General features: G+C 41.7%; 1 protein-coding gene and 1 pseudogene across 1 annotated transcript in view; one reads left to right on the forward strand and one right to left on the reverse strand.

The window, feature by feature from the left end:
• Positions 1 to 24,147, reverse strand: part of ANKRD44 (ankyrin repeat domain 44) — a 319,327-nt gene that overhangs the window by 21,668 nt on the left and 273,512 nt on the right. Inside the window, exons 17-19 of the mRNA XM_025404975.1 lie at positions 15,605 to 15,676; positions 4,908 to 5,109; positions 446 to 533 (exon numbers count right to left, since the gene is read on the reverse strand). Coding sequence (XP_025260760.1) covers positions 446 to 533; positions 4,908 to 5,109; positions 15,605 to 15,676 — 362 coding nt within the window. The remainder of the gene's footprint in view (positions 1 to 445; positions 534 to 4,907; positions 5,110 to 15,604; positions 15,677 to 24,147) is intronic.
• LOC112636419 lies at positions 5,198 to 7,410 on the forward strand (annotated as a pseudogene).

Genomic DNA, 24,147 nt, shown 5'->3' on the forward strand with positions numbered 1-24,147 from the left:
TAGGTGGGGAATACGCCAACAGAAGGAAATTACTTTGAAAAAACAAAGTTGAGGAAGAAAAGACATCTGAAGGATTTCAGTAATAGAGATAACCTCATGAGGTCTGTCCTATTTATTAATTAGAAAATGGCAATGGTGTAGCAGCTTCAGAAGAGGGTAAAAATGGGCGGAAAGAGGGAACAAAGGAGAGAATATAAATAAGAGCTGGGAAACATGGCCACAGCCCTTAAAAAGGTGATTCTTTCATCAAGACATGTGCACACCCACCCCTTCATGCTTTTCTTGGATATACACACTGTAACTTAAAGCCACCTCATTAGTCCAGGGTCCTGGCCCAAATATACCTCAACTTCTCAGTTCCACAGTCAGCCTTGTAATGATTTAACCAACCAGGTAGCTGTTGTGATTGAAATGTCAACCCAAGGCCACGTGTGAGCGCACTTACTGTCCTTTGGCATCTTTCACATCGACCGCCTCCGGGTTGTCTGCAATTTCCAGCAACAGCCGTAAACACAGTGTGTGACCATTAATTACTGAAAAAGAAAACAGTGTACAGTCTTTTAACAGAACAACACTACACATATCTCTCCCAAGTGACCTTTTTTTTTTTTTTTTTTTGAGATGGAGTCTCGCTCTGTTGCCAGCCTAGAGTGCAGTGGGGCAATGTCGTCTCACTGCAATCTCCACCTCCCAGGTTCAAGCAATTCTCCTGCCTCAGCCTCCTGAGTAGCTGGGATTACAGGTATGCACCACCAGGCCTGGTTAATTTTTGCATTTTTAGTAGAGACAGGGTCTCACCATCTTGGCCAGGCTGGTCTTGAAATCCTAGCCCCAGGTGATCCACCAGCCTCGGCCTCCCAAAGTGTTGGGCTTATAGGCGTGAGCCACCAAGTGACCTTCTGAGACAGAATCTCGCTCTGTTGTCCAGGCTGGAGTGCAATGGTATGATCTTGGCTCACTGCAACCACCCCCTCCCGAGTTCAAGTGATTCTTCTGCTCAGCCTCCCAAGTAGCTGGGATTATACGCATGCACCACCACTAATTTTTGTATTTTTAGTAGAGATGGGGTTTCACCATGTTGCCTAGGCTGGTCTTGAATTCCTGGGCTCAAGCAATCCGACTGCCTCAGCCTCCCAAAGTGCTGGGATTACAGGCATGAGCCACGGTGCCTGGCCCCAAGTAACATTTATTTAGACTTCAAATCAGTGGTTTTCCATTGTTGCCACTGGATCCCCCCTCAGCTTCTAGCTCAAGGTAGTTTTGGGCAGAGTGCCTCTGTGTTAATCTGTCTTCCCCCTTCTTCCCAGCAGGGTGCTTTGATCCCCACATTCCTTTTCTAGTTCCTGTGTTGAGGGTTTTTTCTTACACTTAGGGTCCTTTCTTATCTCCTGTCAGGGGACTAATAATCTCTCCCCACTAGTCAGCTCCCCTTTTTGTTCCTCTAAGTCACCAAATTCCATATAATCATCCTGTATCTACCCTGCCTCCAACGCTTTTAAAAAGAAGGAAGAAGGGAGAGAAGGGAGTGGAAGGAGATGAGGGGAGCAGGAGCAGGATGGAGGAGGAGGGAGAGGAGGAAGGAAGGAGAGAAGTGGAGGGAAGAGGGGAGAGGGGCAGCAGGGAAGGGAGGAGGGAGGTGGGGCTGCCTCTTCTCCCAGGTCGTTTTACATTCTGAGGTAGATATTCAGAAGAGGTATTCCTGCAATAGCCCTGACGGATGGGTGGTGGCAGAAAACAAAACCTCACGCCGGCAGGTTGTGCACGCTCCATTCGCTCACTGCTGAGTGAAGGTCCCTCAGCCCTGCGGTCCCCGAACCACAGCCGGCACTTTCTCTGACTTCCCAGGCGTCCTCGTGCCCGGCCGGGGTGTGACTGGGCTCCTTGGGAGCCCTTTCCTAGGCCAGGTCAGGCCTCCCCCTGCCTCTCCTCATCCAGCGGACTGAGTGGGTGCCAATGTGGGCAGGAAATGCGGCCCCCACGCGGGGCCGGCCTGGACCGGCTGGGGCGGGAGCACGGGACGCACTCCTGTGCACACCAGTACCAGGCAGCTTTAGAAGGCCGTGGTCACACAGGGGCTGGGAAGCAAACCTGTGACGATCACCTCCGGCTAAGCTGCTTTCTGCCAGGCTGTTGAATGGAAACCAAAGCCTTATGATAGGCATCGCTTCCCACTCAGGGAGTAAGATGAGCGCAACCGTGGTTAAAATTCCAAATGTGACCTTCTCTCCTCTCTAACAATGACAGTACATTGGCATTTGCCACATTATGGATGTGGAGACAGAAGGGAATAGACGCCACTATGTGAGGCTGATAAAGACTCTCCTAAGAGCTGCATTTTACAGACCTTTTATTTGCTTGCCAGCCACGAGAGAATGCTAATTTAACAATGATACATTTTTTCAGGGACAATACATACATATTAGAATTAGCTTGCATTCATCAACAGCACCCAAATGAACTACAGGAATAATATGCGCATTTTGTAGACCATTGCATTTAGCTCATTCTCAGCAACATTCCATTTGTGTATCTCGGGAGGAAATTCTGCGGATTGGAGTACAGGTAATATGTAGTTGCTGCTGCTGTTACGTCTTTTGTTCTTACAATTACACTAAATCTGCTACCATTGGTGAAATAGGCAAGAAGTTTAATGTATGGCTAAAAGGAAATGACTGGCAAAGGACTGACAGCTAAATACTGCAGACGGCAAGCTCATGAAGATGGAAAAACAGCATATTTTGACTGGTTCCTCTTTCTGTAGCAACTTAATACTCTAAATAGTCATAATCACAATAGTGCAAGTGACATTTGATACTTGGCTAAACATAAGAAGAAAAAAATTATCTAACTTCATATCACCCAATGTGTTAGACAGCAAAACAGTTTCTACAGTTGTGTGTTTTTTTTTTTTTTTTCACACAGAGTCTTGCCCTGTTGCCCAGGCTGGAGTGCAGTGGCATGATCTCGGCTCACTGCAACCTCTGCCTCCTGGGTTCAAGTGATTCTCCTGTCTCAGCACCCCCACCCCAAGTAGCTGGGACTACAGATGTGCACTACCACACCCAGCTAATTTTGTATTTTTATTAGAGACGGCGTTTCACCTTTTTGGCCAAACTGGTCTGGAATTCCTGCTGGGATTACAGGCATGAACTGCCACGCCCAGTCCCTCAGGGAAATTTAAGTTCCCCTGAAGTTTGTAGCCAAACTTAAATTCTCATTGGCTTCCTACACACTACATTTTTTCCCCCAAATTGTCTTCTAGCAAAAAGATGAGAACATCTTTAGCTCTGCTGCCAAGTTCAGCTTTTTCTCAGACCAGCTCAGCCTCTCCCTGGCTGTGAGTGACAACCATTTTTCACACGACTCAGAGACTACAGCTGTCACTCCCACTATCTGTGCCAAAACCTCTGATACTCATCCTGGCTCTTGCTCCTCATAGTGCTCCGAGGATTTGAAACTCAAAATATCACCTCTCAAAAGAGTTGAAAAAGATTTTGGGTAAGCAGATCCTCAAAGCACACGCTAAAGCTTCTGCACAGTAGACATTTTGTGAACGGTCTGGTGACAGTGTCTTTTTAATGAATGAGAGGAGGAAAATTCAAGCTGAGTGAGTCTTCTTGACCACTAGGGGGCTTCATTGGACCACAACCCATATCACACTGGCAAATGAGTGTAAATGCTTGTTCTTCATTGTTTACCTGTTTATAAGGGTGATTTTCCACCATCAAAGTAGGCCCTTTGTTATTGTCAGGAATTATATAATAATGAAAATAGGATGCTTCTCTTAATAATAGGCAACTAATCTTTAAAAAAGGAGGATGAAATTTGAATTTTATAATAATAAGAAGAATGGCTGCGGAGCAAAAAGACCAAATGGGATGAGAAATAAGAATTTATAATTCAACCACACCAACTATTACTAACCCTATGGCTAAAGTTTTTTTTTTCCAGCAACAATCATTTCCAGGTAAATAGGCAACAATCAGGTTTTTTCAACCTCTGTATTGTTTTTCTTCAGTGGCTTGGAAATTCAGGAACGTAGATGGAAATGGTTCTACAAGGTCTATCATTCTGGGAAAATTTTCCCAAGTAACAAGAATCATAAAGTCTTTTTTGAAAAAGTATCTTCACTTATTTGCTTCCTCAATACACCCATTTCACCAAGTAAGACAGTTATTTCTCTTTACAAAATGTTATCCACTACCCTAATCAAAGGCTGATATCACTGAATTTCCTGAGCTCAAAGGTATCTATGCCTTAGCTGAGCTAGACCTTCCATATTACCCTTATGTCTGTGTATATATCTAGAAGTGTCCTGACACAGTTTGTCATGGGCATGGGAGAAAATCTCAGAAAAGGCAAATGACTTCCTTTTTGATATATACATGTGCTTTTAAAGCATCTTGATTTTTACATCGATGTGAAAAAAAGCTAAGTAACATCATTTAGGCTGGCAGAATGATGTACTGATTAGATTGCTGCCTTATGATTCCTTATATGAAATAGCCCTGAATACATTAATATGAATATGAAATAGCCACAAAACCTGCTACTGATTTTGTGCTTTCAAATACTGTTTGATTTTGATGTGTTTTGTTCTATGTAACTTATTCTGAAGATTGCATTACACCTTGCCCTTTGTTCAGAATGTTTTGTGGTAGCTTTTAGCCAAAAGTTCTGAACTCTCCTTTGAGTTAAGAAGGCCAGAGCACCTGGCCAGAGAACATCAATCACCTCCAAGAGGATAGCAGGCCAAAAGCATTTTGGAAGTGTGGAAGTATGTCCCATGTGGAAAGAAAATTGATATTATTTTAAAAACTGGGATGAAAGAAGATGCTGCTTTCCTTCTATTAAAACTTATGAACAAGCCACAAAACTAGGGTAATCGGATCCTTGACAAGACCTACCTGAGGCATGAAGTGGGGTTCTTTTGGTTACATTGTCTTTCACAAAGATGGACGCGCCCTGATTGATAAGTGCTTCCACACATTCCGTGTGTCCTTTAAAGGCAGCCAGATCCAGAGCAGTGCGGCCTTTCTCATCCCTGATGTCCAGGTCCACCAGCGACTGCAGAAGGACTTCCAAGGCTTGATGGTGCCCATTGTAGGCCTGCAAAGAAGAAACCAATGGCTCCCATGCTTGCTCGCTCACCTCAAATCCCACCACAATCCACAGGAGGGGCTGGCCTTCCTGGGCCATGGATAGAGACCACTCCCAAGAGCATGTCAGAAAAACACTTGGAATAATTATTAAAACACAGGCAAGCTGGAGAGTTAGACTGAAACACTATAACACACAAACCTCATAGTTCCATATGAGTTTCATGTTCTCTTTTGTCACATAATTTGCTCCAAAGGCACTGAATGTATTAATGTATTCTTATATTTATATCTACTGATCTAATTGTCTAATATAAACTAATAGCTGAATGAATTACCATATTCTTTTACCTGTCGGTTCAGTCCTAAACATATTGGCATAATCAGAATTTTTTTTCCAGGAGTCTTTTCTGATAACAAACCTGGGGAAAAAAATTACCAAAAACATATGGACTTCGAGATACAACAGAGGCATATAGACGTTCTGTTATAGGCCAACTCTTTACTAATTCCTAACTGTGTGACCTTAGGTGAGTTTCTTAATTTCACTTAGAGTTTGTTTCTTCCTCTATAAGATGAGAGTAATCAGAGCTGCCTCCTAGGGTTGCTGTGAAGATGAAATTGCATAGGCTTTGCATAATATCTTGCATGTAGCTAGTGCTTTTCTCCTTTATTTCTTCCCTTGATTATAATGAAAAGCATTTCATTATAGAAACAATTATGGAAATATATTCCATGTAGCAGCACTAAGTTCAGACCTTTTATGAGGTCCTAAGCTACGTTAAGATTAAGAGGCTTGTCAGACACAGTGGCTCACGCCTATAATCCCAGCCCTTTGGGAGGCTGAGACAGGTGGATCACTTGAGGTCAGGTATTCGAGACCAGTTTGGCCAAAATAGTGAAACCTCATCCCTACTAAAAATACAAAAATTAGCCAGGTGTGATGGCACATGCCTGTAATCCCAGCTACTCAGGAGGCTGAGGCAGGAGAATTGCTTGAACCTGAGGCAGAGGTTGCAGTGAGCTGATATCATGCCACTGCACTCCAGCCTGGGTGACAGAGTGAGAGACTCTGTCTCCAAAAAAAAACAACAAAAAAAGAGACTTCATACCACCAAAACACAAAACTAAAAGTCTGATAGATAATTTTTATTGCGTCTGTAAGTTTAAAAATGTATTAGCACCTCCCCGCCCCCACCTCTCCACACACAGGCAAAGGTACACTGAAAATAAGAAGGGAGCTAAGGTTATATGGGGTGAAAACGGGGATGGGCGGCATGGTCAAGAGCAGCTGAGAAAACTGTTCATTGGTGGCCTGACTCTGAAACTACAGGTGATAGTTTAAGAGAATATTTTGAGAAATGGGGCACATTCACAGGTTGTGTGGTAATAAAAGACCCCCAAACAAAATGTTCCTGGTGCTTTGGTTTTGTGATCTACTCTTGTGTGGAAGAGGTGAATGCTTGACCACATAGGGTTGATGAGCATGTAGAGGTACCAGAGAGCTATTTCTAGGGAGGATTCTGCAAAGTCTGCTGCCCAGCTAACAGCGAAGAAAATTTTTGTTGGTGGTATTAAAGAAGATATAGAGGAATAGAATTTGAGAGACCATTTTAAAAGGTATGGCAAGACTGAAACCATAGAAGTTATGGAAGACTGGCAGATTGGAAAAAACAAGAGGATTTGCTTTTGTAACTTTTGATGATCATGCTACAGTTGATAAAACTGTCATTCAGAAATACCACAATATTAATGGGCATAACTGGGAAGTGAAAGAGGCCCATTCTATACAAGAGATGTGGTCTGCTGGATTGCAGAGAGGTTGTGGAGGTGGATCTGGCAATTTTATGGGTGGTGGAGGAAACTCTGGAGGTGGAGGAAGTAATTTTGGCTGTGGTAGAAACTTTGGTGGAAGAAGAGGCTATAGTGGTGAAGCTGGTGGCAGCAGAGACAGTTATGGAGGAGGTGCTGGTGGGTGTAATGGATTTGGAGGTTATGGTGGCACCTACGATGGTGGTCCTGGTTCTAGTGGTAGAGAGGGCTATGGTGGTGGTAGACCAGGATATAGAAACCAAGGGGCTAGATACGGTGGTGGGGGATATGATGGTTACAATGAAGGAAGAAACTTTGGTGGTGGTACCTGTGGTGGTGGTGGGAACAATAATGATTCTGGAAATTATAGTGGGAGACAGCAATCAAATTTTGGATCCATGAAAGGGGGTAGTTTCGGTGGAAGAAGCTCAGGCAGTCCCTATGGTGGTGGTTATGGATCTGGTGGAGGAGTAGTGGATATGGTAGTAGAAGTTTCTAAAAACAGCAGGAAAGGGCTACTGTTCTTAGCAGGAGAGAGAGCGAGGAGTTGTCAGGACAGCTGCAGGTTACTTTGAGACAATCTTCCCAAATGCATTAGAGGAATGGTAAAAATCTGCCACAGAAGGAATAATCATCCAGAGTCAGAAAAGTTACTGCAGCTTAAGCAGGAAACCTTTCTTGTGCAGGACTATCACAGCCACAGTTTGCAAAAAGTCCAGCTATTAATTAATGCAATGTAATACCATTTAGATATACATTCCTGAGGTCTTTTATTTGCTGTAGCTTTATTTTTTTCTTTTTCTTTTCAAATTACACCAGGTATATTGTCCTATAAATTGGGGTAGTGGTATGAGGATTAAAAAATTAAGGCATTTTAAATTTTCAATATTTGTGTAGTTCCGTTTTTCTACATTTTAGTACAGAAACTTTAACAAAATGCAGTTTCGAAGGTGTTTCCTTGTGAGTTAACAAGTAAAGAAGATCATTGTTAATTACTATTTTGTATGAATTGTGTTAAAGTTAACTGTAAAGAAACAACTGCTGACTTACAGTTTAAAGGGAATCTATTCTCCCCATTTCCAAACCATGATTTGAATGGGCACTGACAAGTGGAGAGAACAGATATTAGTATGTTTGCAATGTGTGTTTTAGATAAATCGGACTGGGTATTTAAATTAGCATATTTGTGAATTTAATAGCATTAAGATTACCTTCAAATGAAAAACAAAAACTCAGAATTCAAAAAAAGAAGAAGAAGAAAAGAAAAGCCTGATTCCAGTGTCTTCAGCAACCAAATCTCCTCTTATGTCACCTGCACTTTTTATTTTTCTACTGCAGCTATTACTCAAGACACAATTTGTTTGAAAAAAGGCTCAGCATAGACAAAAGACTAATTTCTTTAATATATAAATAACTCTTGGAAACCACTTTAAAAACTAGGAAAATATGCAAAAGGCATGAAAAGGCAGCTCACAGAAAAAGAAATATAAAAGGTCAATAAATATGTGAATATGTGAAGAAATAAGCAAATTTTTAAAGTACAATTTTTCAACTACCAGATTGGCAATGATTAAAGTTTGGTCATGCCCAGTATTAGGTAAGACACTGAAAAAAGCAATCATACACTCTGTTGGTGAGAGTATAGATTGGTGTGACATTTGTGGAGGGTGGTTTAACACAATCTATCAAACTTTTTAAAAAGAGAAACGAAGTTGCAAACAATACGTAAAGCATGATCTCATTTATATACAAAGCAAATATATCATATATATATATAGACTTCTATATTCATAGAAGATTTGTACAAAGATACAAAAGAAGCTATCAATGGTAGTTATCTCTACAACCAGGAAGTAGGGTAATAAACACATGGACTTATTTTACCTTATCTTTTAAAATATGATTTGAATGTTTCTTCCTGAGTGTGTGTTAACAATGACAATAACAAAACTGGATTGAAAAGGAGACATAAGAATTAAGAGTACAGATACATTAAACATTTTTTTCTCATTACATTATTTTTGTGAATGATTTTGATTATGTTACATATTAAACCTATATATCATTTATAACAGGTAGTATAACAACTCATTCTGATGAATCCCAAAAGTATATCCCAGTCCCACTTCTCCCTTGACTTCTCAACTGCCTACTGATGTTCCCACTTGAATGTGTAATAGGCATCTCAAACCAAAATCTCCCTCCCAAAACTTGCTCCATCTGCAGCCTTTACCATCTCAGTAAATGGCAACTTTATTCTTCTAGTTGTTCAGGCCCCAAACCTTACAGTTGTCTTTGTCTTCCCTACTGTTAAACCCAGAGTTTTGCCTTGAACAAGGAAGGGCTCTGGGATAATAGGGCCAATGGGTGTTGAAAAATAGCCCTTCCCCTCCTTGCTGCCCTAGTATAGGGAAGTATCTGTGAAAGCAAGGGACACATTTGCGAACTCACACAGAGGTGTCATTAGGTTCTCAGGTATCTGGAAGGAATCTGGTCTAATTCTCACAAAGTGCTGTGTCAATGCCAATTTCAGGGCTCATCATTTCTATTCTATCTTTAAAATACATCCAGAATCTGTCTACTTCTCACTGCATCACCAACCTGTTTTGCCAGGATTACAGCAAAAGCTTCCCTTCCTATCCTTGTCCCATTGCAATCTGTTATTAATGCAACCATTGGGTGAAATCTTTTAAATTCAAGTTGGGTCGCATCCCTCCTTGCTTAAAACTAGCCTATGACGTCTTCCCTCACTGATACCAACATCCAAAACTTTCCACGACCGATCAGGCCCCCAGAATCTGGCCTCCCACTCCCCTCAGCTTCAGCATGTCCCCTCACTCACTCTGTTCCAGCTGCACCAGCCTCCCTCTCTAGTTAAATAGCTGCATGTCCTGTTCTGGGCCACTGCATCTGTACTTTCTGCTCCCTCTGTCTGGAAAGCTCTCCCAGTAATTCTGCTCAAATATCACCTTATCAGGGGGGCTTCCCAGAGGAGCCCATGTAAAATATAAAATAGGCTCTGCCCTCCACCTCACACATACCCCCAGATACTCTCCACCCCACTAATCCTGCTTTCTTCTGCTTCATAGCACAAAACAGATATCAATGGATATCTGTTACATATCTATTGATTTGCTTATTGTCTGTGATTGAAGGGACTTAATGTGGGTTGTTCCTGCTGTATTCTAGAATCATGCCTGGCACACAGGAGACACTCAACACTTATTTGATGAATGAATGAATGAATGAATGAATGAATATAATGACTACTATATTTATTACTATTTGTGGTAGAAACATATTTTTTAAATAGCAATTATTTTTTGAGGGTTTTTTATGTGCTGGGCACTATTTCAAACATTTTAACATAAATCCCAAACATCTTTTCTTATAGATGAAAAAACCAAAACAAGCAATGTTAATTATCTTGTCCAAAATCACTTAGTTAGTAAGTGATAAAATCGGGATTCTGAACCCAGAATCTGTCACTACTAAAACTCATGCTTTTAGGCGCCATCTTACAATTTTCCCCAGTAACTCCATTTAGTTGACTTCCAAACAAAATAGTCTTGTCTCTATGTGGAATAGAGACAAAATAATGGTGACAGAATTGAATAACAAATATTGAATCAGAAACCTAAACCCTTTCTATAGAAGGCTCAACACAGAAATGCAGTGGCTTGAGCGGAGCTATGAAGTGAGAAGGTACACTTCTGGGACTAACCTTTAGACTCATGCTCTTCTACTACACACACTGCCTGGCTTGAGACAGGAGAATACATTTGTAAAATACATTGCTAATACGTATGTCTAACTTTCTTATCTGTACTTGTTATGCAAACCATAGCTGCACAGGATAGTGAGCCTCTATTCTAACCCAAACACTGAAGCAATAGCTAACTTTTATGGAGCACTTGCTGTATGTCAGGCAGTACTGGGCATGCATTGCCTCACTGAATTCTCACAACAACCCATGCTTTGCTCCTGTTATTCCCATTTTGCCCAGGATGACACAGAAGGGCAGAGATGACACCCAGTTCTCCCATGGTTACACAGCCTAATGTGGAGGAGCTGGGTTTCAAAGGTGGACCAGGCTGACTCCCGGAGCCCAAGCTGTGAGGCTTTTCACTAGCGAATATGGAAAGGGCGCAACATGACCATAGGCTACATGTTCCCTTAACCTTTTATTATAGGAAATTCCAAACATAAGCAAATAATAGAGGATGGTATAATGAATTGCCATATACCTCTCACACAGTTTGGGTCATGAACAGCTCAGGGCAGAGGCGATTTCTTTTTTCTTTCTTTCTTTCTTTTGGTTTTTTTTTTTTTTTTTTTTTTTTTGTTTTTTTGAGCTGGAGTCTCATTCTGTCACCAGGCTGGAGTGCAGTGGCACCACCTCGGCTCACTGCAGCTTCCGCCTCCTGGGTTCAAGCGATTCTCCTGCCTCAGCCTCCCCAGCAGATAAGATTACAGGTGCACACCACCATGCCCAGCTAGTTTTTTTTATTTTAATTTTAATTTTGTATTTGTAGTAGAGATGGGGTTTCACCATGTTGGCCAGACTGGTCTCAAACTCCTGGACTCAAGGGATCCACCTGCCTTACCCTCCCAAAGTGCTGAGATTACAGGCGTGAGCCACCACACCCAGCCACACAGGTGATTTTAAGCCAACTCAGGAGCACTTCATGTAAAACTTGAGATAAGAGGAGGGCCTACATCAGTGTGTACATCAGGCTACGACACTTGACTCCAGGCTTGAGTCTGTCACTTAAACTTGGACTTAACTTGCTTAAGTTAAAGAGACCTAATACTAAAATCAAATGGAGTGAACCATGCTGGCAATTAGGAAAACTTTAAAATTTCAACCCATTCTTTCTTCTATAGCAGGCACTTGAAAACCCTCTTAAAGACAGAATGGTTGAGAGGCCAGATTTATCTATAGCAGAGGTGTCCAATCTTTTGGCTTCCCTGGGCCACGTTGGAAGAACTGTCTTGGGCCACACATAAAATACATTAACACTAATGATAGCTGATGAGCTTAAAAAAAATCGCAAAAAGAATCTCATCATGTTTTAAGAAAGTTTACAAATTTGTGTTGCGCCGCAATCAAAGCCGTCCTGGGCACATGTGACCCTTTGGCCAGGGGTTGGACAAGTGTGATCTACAAAATTCACTTTGTTTCTTTATCTAGTTTGTAGCTCCTGAATTTTACTATGCATAAAGTAAAGCCTTCACTAGAAGTATTAAACATTTTAAATTGTTTCAAGTAACACCTTTAAAAAACCTTATTAGGTAACAATTACTTCTTAAATGTGATTAATTTTTCCAGACCTTTTAAGATAGGAACTAAGGACAATGAGGGGAAAGAATTGGGATCTCAACAGAATCCATGAGAACAATGGATCTGTCTGAAAATCTTGACAGCTGGAGCCTTTCATTTGCATAACATTGTTTCTTAATTTAATATTTTCAAGTGGATGAAATGCTTATGAAATTCACTGGGCCAATAACCCTGGAGATTTGAATCATTCAGCCAGGAAACAGTAACTCAAGGCAGGTCAGGTTTCTGGTAGCAGTCAAGGTTTGGGGGCATCTGGTTCCATTACACTGCTAGAGTGCTTCCACATAAGAAATTATGTGCCTTGGGTTTTATCAAAGCAAGTAAGAAATTATGTGCCTTGGGTTTTATCAAGTTAATTGCCACCGAGGCCCCTAGAGAGGGTGATGGGCATACCTGTGGAGTCCTTAAAGCAAATAATTTGTTTTAAGTGTTAGTATTTAGAGAGAAAGAATAAAATGACTTTAGAAGGAATCCACTGTAATCACCCTGATCAAAGTCATGGTCATCATCTCTTGCCTGGTTTGCCTTGCTTCTGCTTTCATTCCCTTGGAATTTTGACTCAACATAGAAACTAAAGTGATCCTTTTAAAACAAAAGTCACATCATACCAATCTGTTTCCTCAAAACCCTCCTAATAGTTTTCTATTTTGTTCAGAGTAAAAGTCCCTGTGAGATCTGTGGTGGCCCCCCAAACTCCTGGCTCCCTCAATAACATGTAAGACATTGCCCCCAGCTACTCTCTCCTTACCACTCTGCTCCAGCCACAGTGGCCCCTTTCCTGTTCTGTGGACATGCCAAACATGCGTTCCCCCAGGGACTTTGCATTCTGCCCACAACACTCCTTCATTAGATATCAACATGCGTAGCTCTTAAGGTCTCTGTACAAATACGAGATTCTGTGCTACATAAAATAGCACCCTGGCCAGGTGCAGCAGCTCATGCCTGCAATCCCAGCTACTCAGGAAGTTAAGACAGGAGGATCACTTGAGCCCTGGAGTTTGAGACCAGCCTGGGCAACACAGTGAGACCCCAACTCTTAAATAAATAAATAAGCATCCTGTTTGTCACTTCAATACTTTCTATCTCCCTGATCCCATTTCATTTTCTCTGTAGCATCTGCAGCACTTATTACCATCTGTCATATTACCATCTTTCATTTCCTCACCTGTTTGTCTCCCCTAGACTGGATACTCTGCAAGGGCAGAGGTGGGGTTTTGTTCACTGCAATATCTCCAGCTATGCAAACAGTGCTTGGCACTATTCACAGTCAGTGTATGTTGGATGAAAGGATGATGTTAATAATGATGTTATATGGTGTTAGTAATGATGACGATGAAGCTAGCTCATGGCACATACGTGTGCCAGGCACTGTTCTAATTGTGTTACATCCATTAACTCATGCCATCTCCACAATGAGGTATTGCTATTCTCATATCATGGGTAGGGACATTGAGACATAAGAGATGAGGTATTTGGGTTAAGATCACACAATAAACAATTCAATAAATTAACAAGTTGGAATGGGTCTTTGAGATGCTTAACTCATTTCCTTTAACTTACAGGTGGGGAAACCATGTCCAGATGAGTTGCTAATGAAAAGAATGGCAGCTGAGACCTCCACTTAATGTATCTTTCCTGGGCCTCTGTCAGCTGCAGAACTACCAAAGCCCACCTCTTTTAAATGATATCAGTACCCTATCTTTACACAGCCAGCAACCCATGGAGTTTAGCAGAGTACACAATAAGCACTCAACAAATACAGTGTGGAAAAAAAAAAAAAGAAGAGGAAAGAGAGATGATAGAGTTTTTGGAAGCCAAGAAACTCTTCTCAGATTAGTAGCAGGCTTGGCAATGTAGTCAAACCCACTTTCTTGGGGCCTGAGAATTGCATCTGAGGTAACCCTCCATGTAGCACTAACTGTCCCTAGAGAATGTTTGTGAGTGCTCAGCTTTGGGGCAACTTCCCTAGGCACAGCAAATGGTTGGGCAGGGATTCTAGCAAGCAACCTGTACTAAGGGCCAACTGGCATGAAGCTTTATGTGTATAAATATCCCACTATTCATCCACCTTTTCCACCTCCAGGAACAAAGACTGATGCACATTTCACCCTGATTTCACTAGACTCAAAATGCATGTGTGTATGAGTGTGTAGTGGGTGTGTTGGTGGGTGTCGTCAGCAGGTGTGCTGTGAGTATGTGGGGAAACAGGCAGTGAAGGGAAGATTCCGCACATATGGTCAGTTCTGGATATTCCCAATCCTTGTGTGATGGCCTTGTCTCCTCTCTCCTTGCCTGACCACCTCTGCATGTCAATTAACAAAACACTCCTCTCTTCTCTCCAAAATCTCCATGTCAATTTTTCATCAGAACGACACTGAAGAAGTGCTTATGTACATATGGCATTAAGTGAAATGTCATAAACACAGTTAAACAAAGAGACCCAGCCCCATCCCATTCTTCTTGGCGTCCTGCCCCTGGGTTTTACTAAGCAAAGAAGCATCCAAACACCATCTTTGTGGCCTCACAATTCAACAGCACCAAGGGCACGTGAGCGCTTGGGCAGGTGAGCTGACTGTTGCGGGGTGTGGCTGCCAGTCAGCAGGGTTCCTAGGGAGCAGCTGCTGGTGGCCAACTCTTAGCAGGTCACCATCTGAGACACAGTGGTGGGTGCACTTCGCACCTTGGTCACGCCCATGAAGAGTCTGGGGATCATCACTCTGAGCTGTTGCATTTGCCTTCAGTTACTGGGATGAGGAAGGGAAGTGTTACTGGTGAGAAAATACCTCTTCCCTCACCTCCCAGATCTCATCCAGTACAAGAATCAGAGCCTCAGACTTCCTTGGAGACCCTGATTTCAAGTGCAGGCAGAAGGTCGCAGCTGCAGCTCTGCATGTGCTCATCTTGCTCTCATCAGTTTGTGCTCAAACATCCTGCAAGTTTTTAACTGTGGTATTCAGTGAGCCATAGGTTTTCCACTTGTATATTGTTATCTCTAATCAAATCTCTTAAACTGAAATGTATCCTTTGAATTTTAAAGACTGTTAAACTTTATAACAAGAATAAAGGGTAAGGCTTTAGGTGCATTATCTCTTTTCGTTTGCCCTCACGTTACAGATAGGGAAACCGAGCCTCAAGACAGGGTAAGTCATGTGTCTAAGCTCACCAGCAGATGAAACTGGGATTGGAAGGCGAGGCAGTCTCTCTCCACAGCCTGTGCCTTTAACTATGGACTACTTTCATTATCACTCATCGCTGTGTTACTACGCTTACGTTTTAAAAGCAGTATAGTTTTAGGAATGCTTAGGTTCTTTTTGTAACAGGTGAAGCTTCCTCATGGCATCTCACTTACAGCTAAGTGGAGTGGACTCTTAGTAGCACCAGAATCTGATTCTTCAAACCCACTGTTTGTTCTTTCCAAAAGCTGTGGAGACAAAAAACAAACAACAGTACGTGAGTCCAAATTTTGCAAAATGTTGGCAAAAATGAGAAAAGAGGCTTCAGAAACTTGAGAAGTTATGCAGTTTATCAGTAATATAAAAATCTGATGTAACATATCTAAAACAAACATGCTAACAGAATATTTAAACTTCTAGATCACCTCAGCCCTTGAATCCAGAAAATAATTCACGTTATATCCATTTTCACCTAGCAAATTGATAATAATGAAAAAAATAAGACCCCATATTGATTCTACTATCAAACACACATTTACTGCAGATAGTGTGGATAGCGTCGAAAAAGACAAGACTCCTGCTCTCATGAAGCTGACATTTTGGAAAAAACGAAGCATAGACAAATAAATCCACAAATAAGAAAACATTTGGAAGTGATCCATGCTGTAATGAGAATAAAATACAGGGATGTGATATGGAGTGACTGAGAGGCTACTTTACAGCAGATGGCCAGGCAAGGCCTTCTCCAAGGAAGTGACACTTCAAGTGAATCCTAAATAAGAAGAAGAATTAAACCAGATAAAGGTGTGGCAGGAGAGTATTTGGGAATAGGAAATAGTCAATGACATGCATCAAGACAGGACAAACATGGTAAGTCAAGGAATGGAAAGACCAGTGTCACTAGGGCATGGTGTTAGTGAGGGTGGCAGGAAAATGACATTCTCATAGACCTTGGTGGGAGAACAAATTGTTAAAACCTTTCTGGTTTCCTAGCAAGCAGACTCAGAGATGGGAGAGAAAAAAAAAGAAAAGAACACCTTCTGGGCAGTTAGTACGTATCTTTTGAATCTAGGAATTCTATCCTAATAAATAATTAGACGAGTACACAATGGTGCATATGTAAGGAAATGCATTCATACAATAAATACTCAGTGAATGATTACCATGTATCCTGACACTGTTCCCTGTGCTGATAATTCAATAATTAACCAAGTATTAAAAATCCATGCACTGGCTGGGCGCGGTGGCTCAAGCCTGTAATCCCAGCACTTTGGGAGGCCGAGACGGGCAGATCACAAGGTCAGGAGATTGAGACCATCCTGGCTAACACGGTGAAACCCCGTCTCTACTAAAAAATACAAAAAAGTAGCCGGGCGTGGTGGCGGGCGCCTATAGTCCCAGCTACTCGGGAGGCTGAGGCAGGAGAAGGGCGTAAACCCGGGAGGCGGAGCTTGCAGTGAGCTGAGATCCGGCCATTGCACTCCAGCCTGGGTGACAGAGCGAGACTCCGTCTCAAAAAAAAAAAAAAAAAAAAAAATCCATGCACTGATAATTTCATAATAAACCAAGTATTAAAAATCTATTTTCCTACGGCAGAGTGGACATACAATAAAAGAAGAAGTTTCATAGTTGAATACAAAGTGCAAGGTGCTATGGCAGAGAAGGAAGGTACAAAGAGCTTGAGGGGAAATTAGTTTGTAAACTTTATGTAGGGTGATTAGGGAAAGCCTCACTGAGCTCAGGAGTTCGAGACCAGGCTGGGCAAGATGGCAAAATCCCATCTTTACAAAAAAATACAAAAATTAACCAAGTGTGGCGGTACACACCTATAGGAGGCTGAGGTGGGAGGATGGCTGGAGCCTGGGAGGTGGAGGTCGCAGTGAGCTGAGACTGTACCACTGCATTCCAGCCTGGGCAATAGAGCCAGACCCTGTCTCAAGAAAAAAAGACATCTTAACCAGGAAGTTGCTGGATACATGGGTTTGAAGTTCAGAGTATTTAAAGTCATAAGATTGGATGAGATCAACAAAGGAGTACACAAAGAAGAAACGGGGTCCCAGGACTGATGCCTGGGGCACCCACCACTAAGAGCTGGAGAGATGAGGAGGAACCAGCAGGAAGACTCAGACTGAGCAGGCGAGCTAGAAGGAAAACAAGAACATGAGGTTCTGGAACCAAGTGAAGAAGGAGTTTTACGAAGAGAATGAGCAGTCATGTCAAGTGTCATCACAGATCAAGGAAAATAAGGCCTGAGATTTTTGTTTTTTTAAGAGACAGGGTCTCGCTCTGTTACCCACGCTGGAGTGCAGGAGTGTGATTTTGGCCCACTGCAGCCTCAACCTCCCAGGCTCAAGGGATTCTCCCACTCCGCCCGAGTAACTGGGACTACAGGTACATGTCACCATGCCTGGTTAATTAAAAAAAAATTTTTTTTTTTTTGGTAGAGACGGGGTCTCACTAAGTTTCCCAGGCTGCTCTCAAACTCTTGGGCTTAAGCAGTACTGCCGTCTTGGCCTCCCGAACTGCTGTGATTACACAGGCATGAGCCACCGTGTCCAGCCACGTCTGAGAATTGATCACTGAGTTTAGCAACATGAGGCCTGAGAACTGACCACTGTGTTAGCAAAATGGAGGAGGCTATTACTGACTCTGATGAGAGCCATTTATTACATTATTTATGTGAAAAAAAATAGAAAAAAAAAAACTAGCAATAGCATAGGTTAAATAAATTATAGAGGTATATATTATACTTTCAGATAAATTGTTCCCCTTTATCTTGCTTTGAAGCTCTTTATTTTTATTTTTTTAAATAGAGACAGGGTCTCACTTTGCCACCCTGGCTGGAGTGTGGTGGTGTGAGCATAGCTCACTGCAGCCTTGAGCTCCTGGGCTCAACTGATCCTCCCGCCTCAGCCTCTGGAGTAGCTGGGACTACAGGCACAAGTCACCACGCCTGGCTCTTGAAGCTTTTCTTTGTATAGTGACACATCCAAAAGGAATGCAAATCCTGTATCCAAAGCCTCGATATGTGCCATGATGGTCATCAACACCCAACTCCAGCTTCCTGATTGGTGGGCTTGGGCTGCCCTACATTACAGAGGCTGGACAGCTAAACACCACATTTCCTAGACTCCCTTGAGCTAGAGTTCCAGAAGTGATTTCAGCTCTTCCAGTTAGACGCATGAACTTTTCTTTTTCTTCACTGCCTCTTTGATCAGGTATATATTAAAAATAAGGTGTCCAAAATGATATCATCTTTATGAAATAAACACATTTAAAAGCTTATGCAGCAGGATTACTTTCCTCTGTGGTAGCTTTCTTTTCTGCTGGCTTCTTTCAAGTTGCTGTTTTCTTGGTAGCTGCTGCCTTTTTTCCCACCAGAGGTTTCCTCTGCTTCTTAACACCAACAGTCATTTTTTCCTCTCTTTCCTACCACAGGCTTCTTCCTGCAACCCCCCTTCTCATCTGATTTAGCCTCTAGGGCTAGTGCTGCTGCTGCTGTTGCTACTGCTGCAGCTGCTGCTACCTTATCCCCCAGAGTTTGTGATTCTTGGCCTGGCAAAGCATGGTGTCCTGACACATGTGTTTGCATATGGGTTTAGCTTTAACATGAGTTTCAGTGGGTTCTTTGGGACTCTGCAATGAATCTGCTTGCCTGCTGCTTAAAGTGCTCTTTGGATCTCCGGGCTTTTCAAGCTTTTGCTAAGGTCTGTGTTGCTCATCTTGTGCATGGGAAGATTTTCCTGAGGGAAGCAGCTTTATGCCTAGTGCCATATAATTCATCTAACTTCCAGAAAGCACTTTCAGTCCAATGCAGAAACATCCCACATGCCCACCAGGAGCAAGTTTCAAAACGTTCTGTTTTCTTACATTAAGCAGAGTCATTCCAGGGATGTTTCTGAAGGCCTTCATGACACCACTGTCCTCATTATAGATGATGCAGGGTGTCCGGTGTCAGATACAAGGATGGTTTATCATTTTGTCCTTGCCAGCTCTTATTTGCTAAGAGGCACAGACCTTTTCGATATCATTCCAGGTTTTAAGTTTCTTATGCAGCAAAACAGCCTCCTGGGTCTTCTTGTAGCCTTCAACTTTATCTTCAACCACCAAAGGAAGTTCAGGAACTTCCTCAATACAATGACCTTTAGACATGACCAGCATTGGTAAGGCTGAGGCAGCTGGGCAGAGCAAATGGCATATCATTTTTGGGTTGTGTTCATTCTACAGTGCCAATGGCACCAGGTTTTTGTTGGTGCAAACATGCAGTCTTCATGACCCATATTTCCAAAGGCACCCTAGCCAGAACAATGAGTCCCATCACCTCAGATGCTGGGTACTGGAGCCACAGCTCTGCCAGTACCCTAAAACTTCTCACCCTACCATGGCATGTACTCATCCACTGATAGCAGTAGACTCCAAAAAGCGAGAGTTATCTGGCAAAAACGTCATTTTGCCTGCTGTGTTCAAGCCTGCCTTTCCACCAGATATTGTGAACTTTGTTCACACCAACTTGTACAAAAAAACAAAGAGCCCTATGCTGCCTGTGAATTAGCAGGTCATGAGAACAATGCCTTTAGAAGACAGAAGTGAGGCAGAGAAAATCTGTGATTTCCAATGGTGAGCACAGTTATGAAGACTTTGTCTTTTAGCTTCCGACGTACAGGCCATGAGTTTAGTGAGGATAGAGAAGCAAGACACAGGGATGCAGGACATTCATTTTTTTGGCAGTGTGGATCAAGCCAAAAAGCTGTGTGACTCTTGAGGCAATATTAGTGGGGGTGACAAGACTGTCTCGAACATCAGCTAGGGTGATGTGTCTATGTGTCTATGGAATCAGTCATTCCAGTGGCTGCTTTCTGATTCCTTATCTTCCTAATCATGGGGCAGAGGTAGCCCCCTGACAGTCCAGTTCATCAGTTCAGGCTTATTTCTGGAGGCCCACGTAAAGGCCACTCTTTTAGATCTTCCAATAATCTTGTAAACACTGATTTTTAAAAATAAAGGGTTTTTTTTTTTTTTTTTTTTGCTTAAAGTAGCTAGAGTGGTTTCTGAATCCTGCAAATGAAGGCTGACTGATTCAAAGATCAATACAAGTGTTTTTATGTTTGTTTGTTTTTTACTTATTATTTTTATTTTTGTAGAGATGGGGTCTCACTATGTTGCCCATGCTGGTCTCAAACTCGGGGCTCAAGCAATCCTCCTACCTCAGCCTCCCAAAGTGCTAGGACTACAAATGTGAGCCACCATACCTAGCCCATAATATTAATACAAGTTTGTATAGATGTTTTCCTAATTGGGATGTAGAAGAGGAAATTACAGCACCCAAAACACTGGAAAGCAAAACTTTCTAAAAATCTGCTTTACCTATTTTTCTCCCTGTAAGTCCCAAGCTTGTCAAGTGGAAAACACACTTTAAAGCCGTAAGTGTTGATGACACTATTTTCATTTTTTTTTAAAAAAGCAGTATTGACATGACTATATACACAGGAAAACAAAAAGCCTAGATATAGAAATATATACCTTACAAGGTTTAACACAATAACCTAAAAGTGACATTATAGAAGATTTTTTTTTCTTCTTTATATTTCCATTGAATGTGTATTGTTTTGTTTTTGCGTGTGTTTTGTCTTAAGAGACAGCGTCTTGCTATGTTGCCTAGGCTGGAGTGTAGAGCACAGGTGCAATGATAGCACACTAGAGTCCCAAACTCCTGGGCTAAAGCAATCCTCTTGCCTCACCCTCCTGAGTAGCTGGGACTATGGGGCATACCACCATGCCCAGCTATGTATTGTTTTGTAATCAGAAAAACACTAAAGCAATTTCTATTTGGAAAAAAGCTATTACCTTTTCATCTAATTTAATAATGTCCACAGACTCTCGGTTAGATTCAGAACGCCTTTCTAGTCAATACGTGTGGAACAAAATGCTATGATGTTAGGATTTTTTGGTAAATCAAATAACAGTGTAAAAAATACCATCTAAAAGCATGCAAGTTTAAATTTGCAAAGAATACAATACTGTAATTATATTGGAAGTATGAGACACTTTGTGTTTGTTTCTTATTAGTGTGAAAATGGAATCTGGAACTTAAACAATCTAGTATCTGTTAGAAAAATGAGAGTAAAGGTAATTTTAACTTCAAAGCAAATAACTTTAAAACCAATTTCTGTTGCATAGTTGAAATAAAAGTAACCCTAACTGCTTGATAAGGCTAGAAAACAGCTGTTCTTTGCTTTGTTTTGCAACATTATCACCTGCAAGACTTCCTGGAATTGACAGCGTGTACCAACCCCAAATCCTGTCCTAGAATAAACTTTCAGTCAAAGGAACACAGAATCATTTCCCCCACTATCACAAATATGACAAACAGGGACTAGAAGACAATATACTATTACATTTTTGAGAGTGTTCCAGGACAATAATTATAAACCAGGTCACTATCAGAAGAGACATGATCACGATCAGATTCTTGAGTTTTATAAAATTGACTCTGGCTGCAGTGTGGAAAATGAACTACTGTGGTGCTGGGGGTGGGCACTGCTACCCTAGAAGCAGGAGGCATATTAGGATATTTCAACTGCAGGATTTCTAAATTGTGAATTAATAAGTCAGTGAGAACTCATGGTGGCCTGAACTACAGAAGAGGTTATAGAAATGGAAGCATCACTATTTTTTTTTTTTTTTTTTTTTGAGATGGAGTCTCGCTCTGTTGCCCAGGCTGGAGTGCAGTGGTGCAATCTCAGTTCACTGCAACCTCCGCCTCCAGGGTTCAAGTGATTCTCCTGCCTCAGCCTCCTGAGTAGCTGGGACTACAGGCACCTGCCACCATGCCTGGCTAGTTTTTTGTATTTTTAGGAGAGACGGGATTTCACCATGTTAGCCAAGATGGTCTCGATCTCCTGACCTTGTGATCCACCCGCCTTGGCCTCCCAAAATGTTGGGATTACAGGCGTGAGCCACGGCACCCAGCCTGAAGAATCACTCTTTTATTCATTAATTTCAATAATTATTCATTGATCCCTGTGCCAAGCACTGAGATTACAACTGTATTATGGTCCCTAAATAGAGCTTAGAGACACAGGCTTATAGTTTAGGAGGTGGAATGGACACAGATCATTGACTGAACATTGAAGGTGGGGAAAGACAAGAGTCAAGCATGACTCTGAATTTTCTAGCTTTGGTAATGGAGTGAATGGTGATGCCTTCTTCATAAGAAACGAAGGGAAGAAGCAAGATCAAAGTAGAGAGAGATGTGTTGAATTTCAGTTTTAACGCGGCTGGGACATTCAAAGGGAGGTGTCTAGTAGACAGCTGGATATAAGGTGGCAGGCTTTAGAAGAGAGATCTGGGATACAGTTATGGATTTGGGAATTATCATCAATGGCTGATGCATGAAGCCCCCACAGTGAATGAGGCCACCGAGAGTGAATAGCTAATGAGAGACAGGAAAAGGCCTAAGATATAACCCTCAGGAACCTCAATTTTAAGGGTTTGGAAGAGTCTGCAGAGAGGATTAAGGAGTAGACAGAGAGGCTGAAAGAAAACTAGGAGAGTGAAATGGTGATGATGGTGATGATGATGGTGGTGGTGACAGTAACGACTACCGTGATGATGAAAGTGATGGTGGTGGTGATAAATAATGATGAAGTTTTTCACTGATAAAAGCCAAAAGTTATTAAGCATTTACTATGAGTCAAGCACTCTCCTAGGGGCCTTACATGAATCATCTCAATAAATCCTTGAGTAATCCATTAAGTAACGCTCAGATTCACACAGCCAGTAAAGGACAGATTAGGGAATCGAACCTAGATCTAACCTAAAACCCACGTTCTCTACACAACAATGCCTTCCAATCAACTGATAAGCTGAACCTTCCCCCTGATATTTCACAAATAGTACAGGGATGGGGGCAGGAAACAAAGAGAATTATGTGTTGTTGTTGTTGTTTTTAAGTATTTGGGTCTGTTTATATCTCTAACTTTAACAATTTTCTTTAATCTTTGAGATTTTCTTCTTTGTTTTCTAAGGAGTGGTTAGTACTCATCTTAGTTATGCAGCAATCACTGGAGATGTTGATTGGAATCTAGCTCCTGTAAGTAGTCCCCTTCCTTTAGCAATTCTTCTTTGTTAATTAAGAAGACAATGTAAAAAAGTGGAGAGAAAAGCAATTTGCAAGTCATTTAAAACTGGCATTTACAATTTGAATTAACTTTTCTTTCTAATTTAAGATTTGGTCCTAAACATATTGAATCCAAGGGATGAGGCAGATATTCAGCCCTGCTCAGATACTCTCTTCTCATAAATGTCACAGGGGAGGCATATGAGGGCCAGAGAGAGAGAGAGAACTCATACCATGACTGAATTACCACAAACTCGTAATTCAGCTTGTGGTCTGTAATATTATTGGAAAACAACATTACTCTACAGAGATCAACCTCAACCTATCTTGTCAAAATCCAGAAACAGAATGGCTCTTTTAAAACACAGTTATAGCTAAGAATACGTGGCCAAAGAACCAACATTATAAAAAGCAATGAGTTCTGCACATAGAGCTTGTAGTTATAAATCAGAGAGTACAATTTTATGCCTAATATAACAAAACTAGTTATAACCTTCTCGTAAGAATACTCCCATTTAATACATCTTCGTGGTATGCAGTTATCAACATTTACACAATCCATGCATTCACATGCTCAACTACATTCATAAATCCAATGTG

Source organism: Theropithecus gelada, chromosome 12 (assembly GCF_003255815.1).
Source record: "Theropithecus gelada isolate Dixy chromosome 12, Tgel_1.0, whole genome shotgun sequence".
Classification (NCBI taxonomy): Eukaryota; Metazoa; Chordata; class Mammalia; order Primates; family Cercopithecidae; genus Theropithecus; species Theropithecus gelada.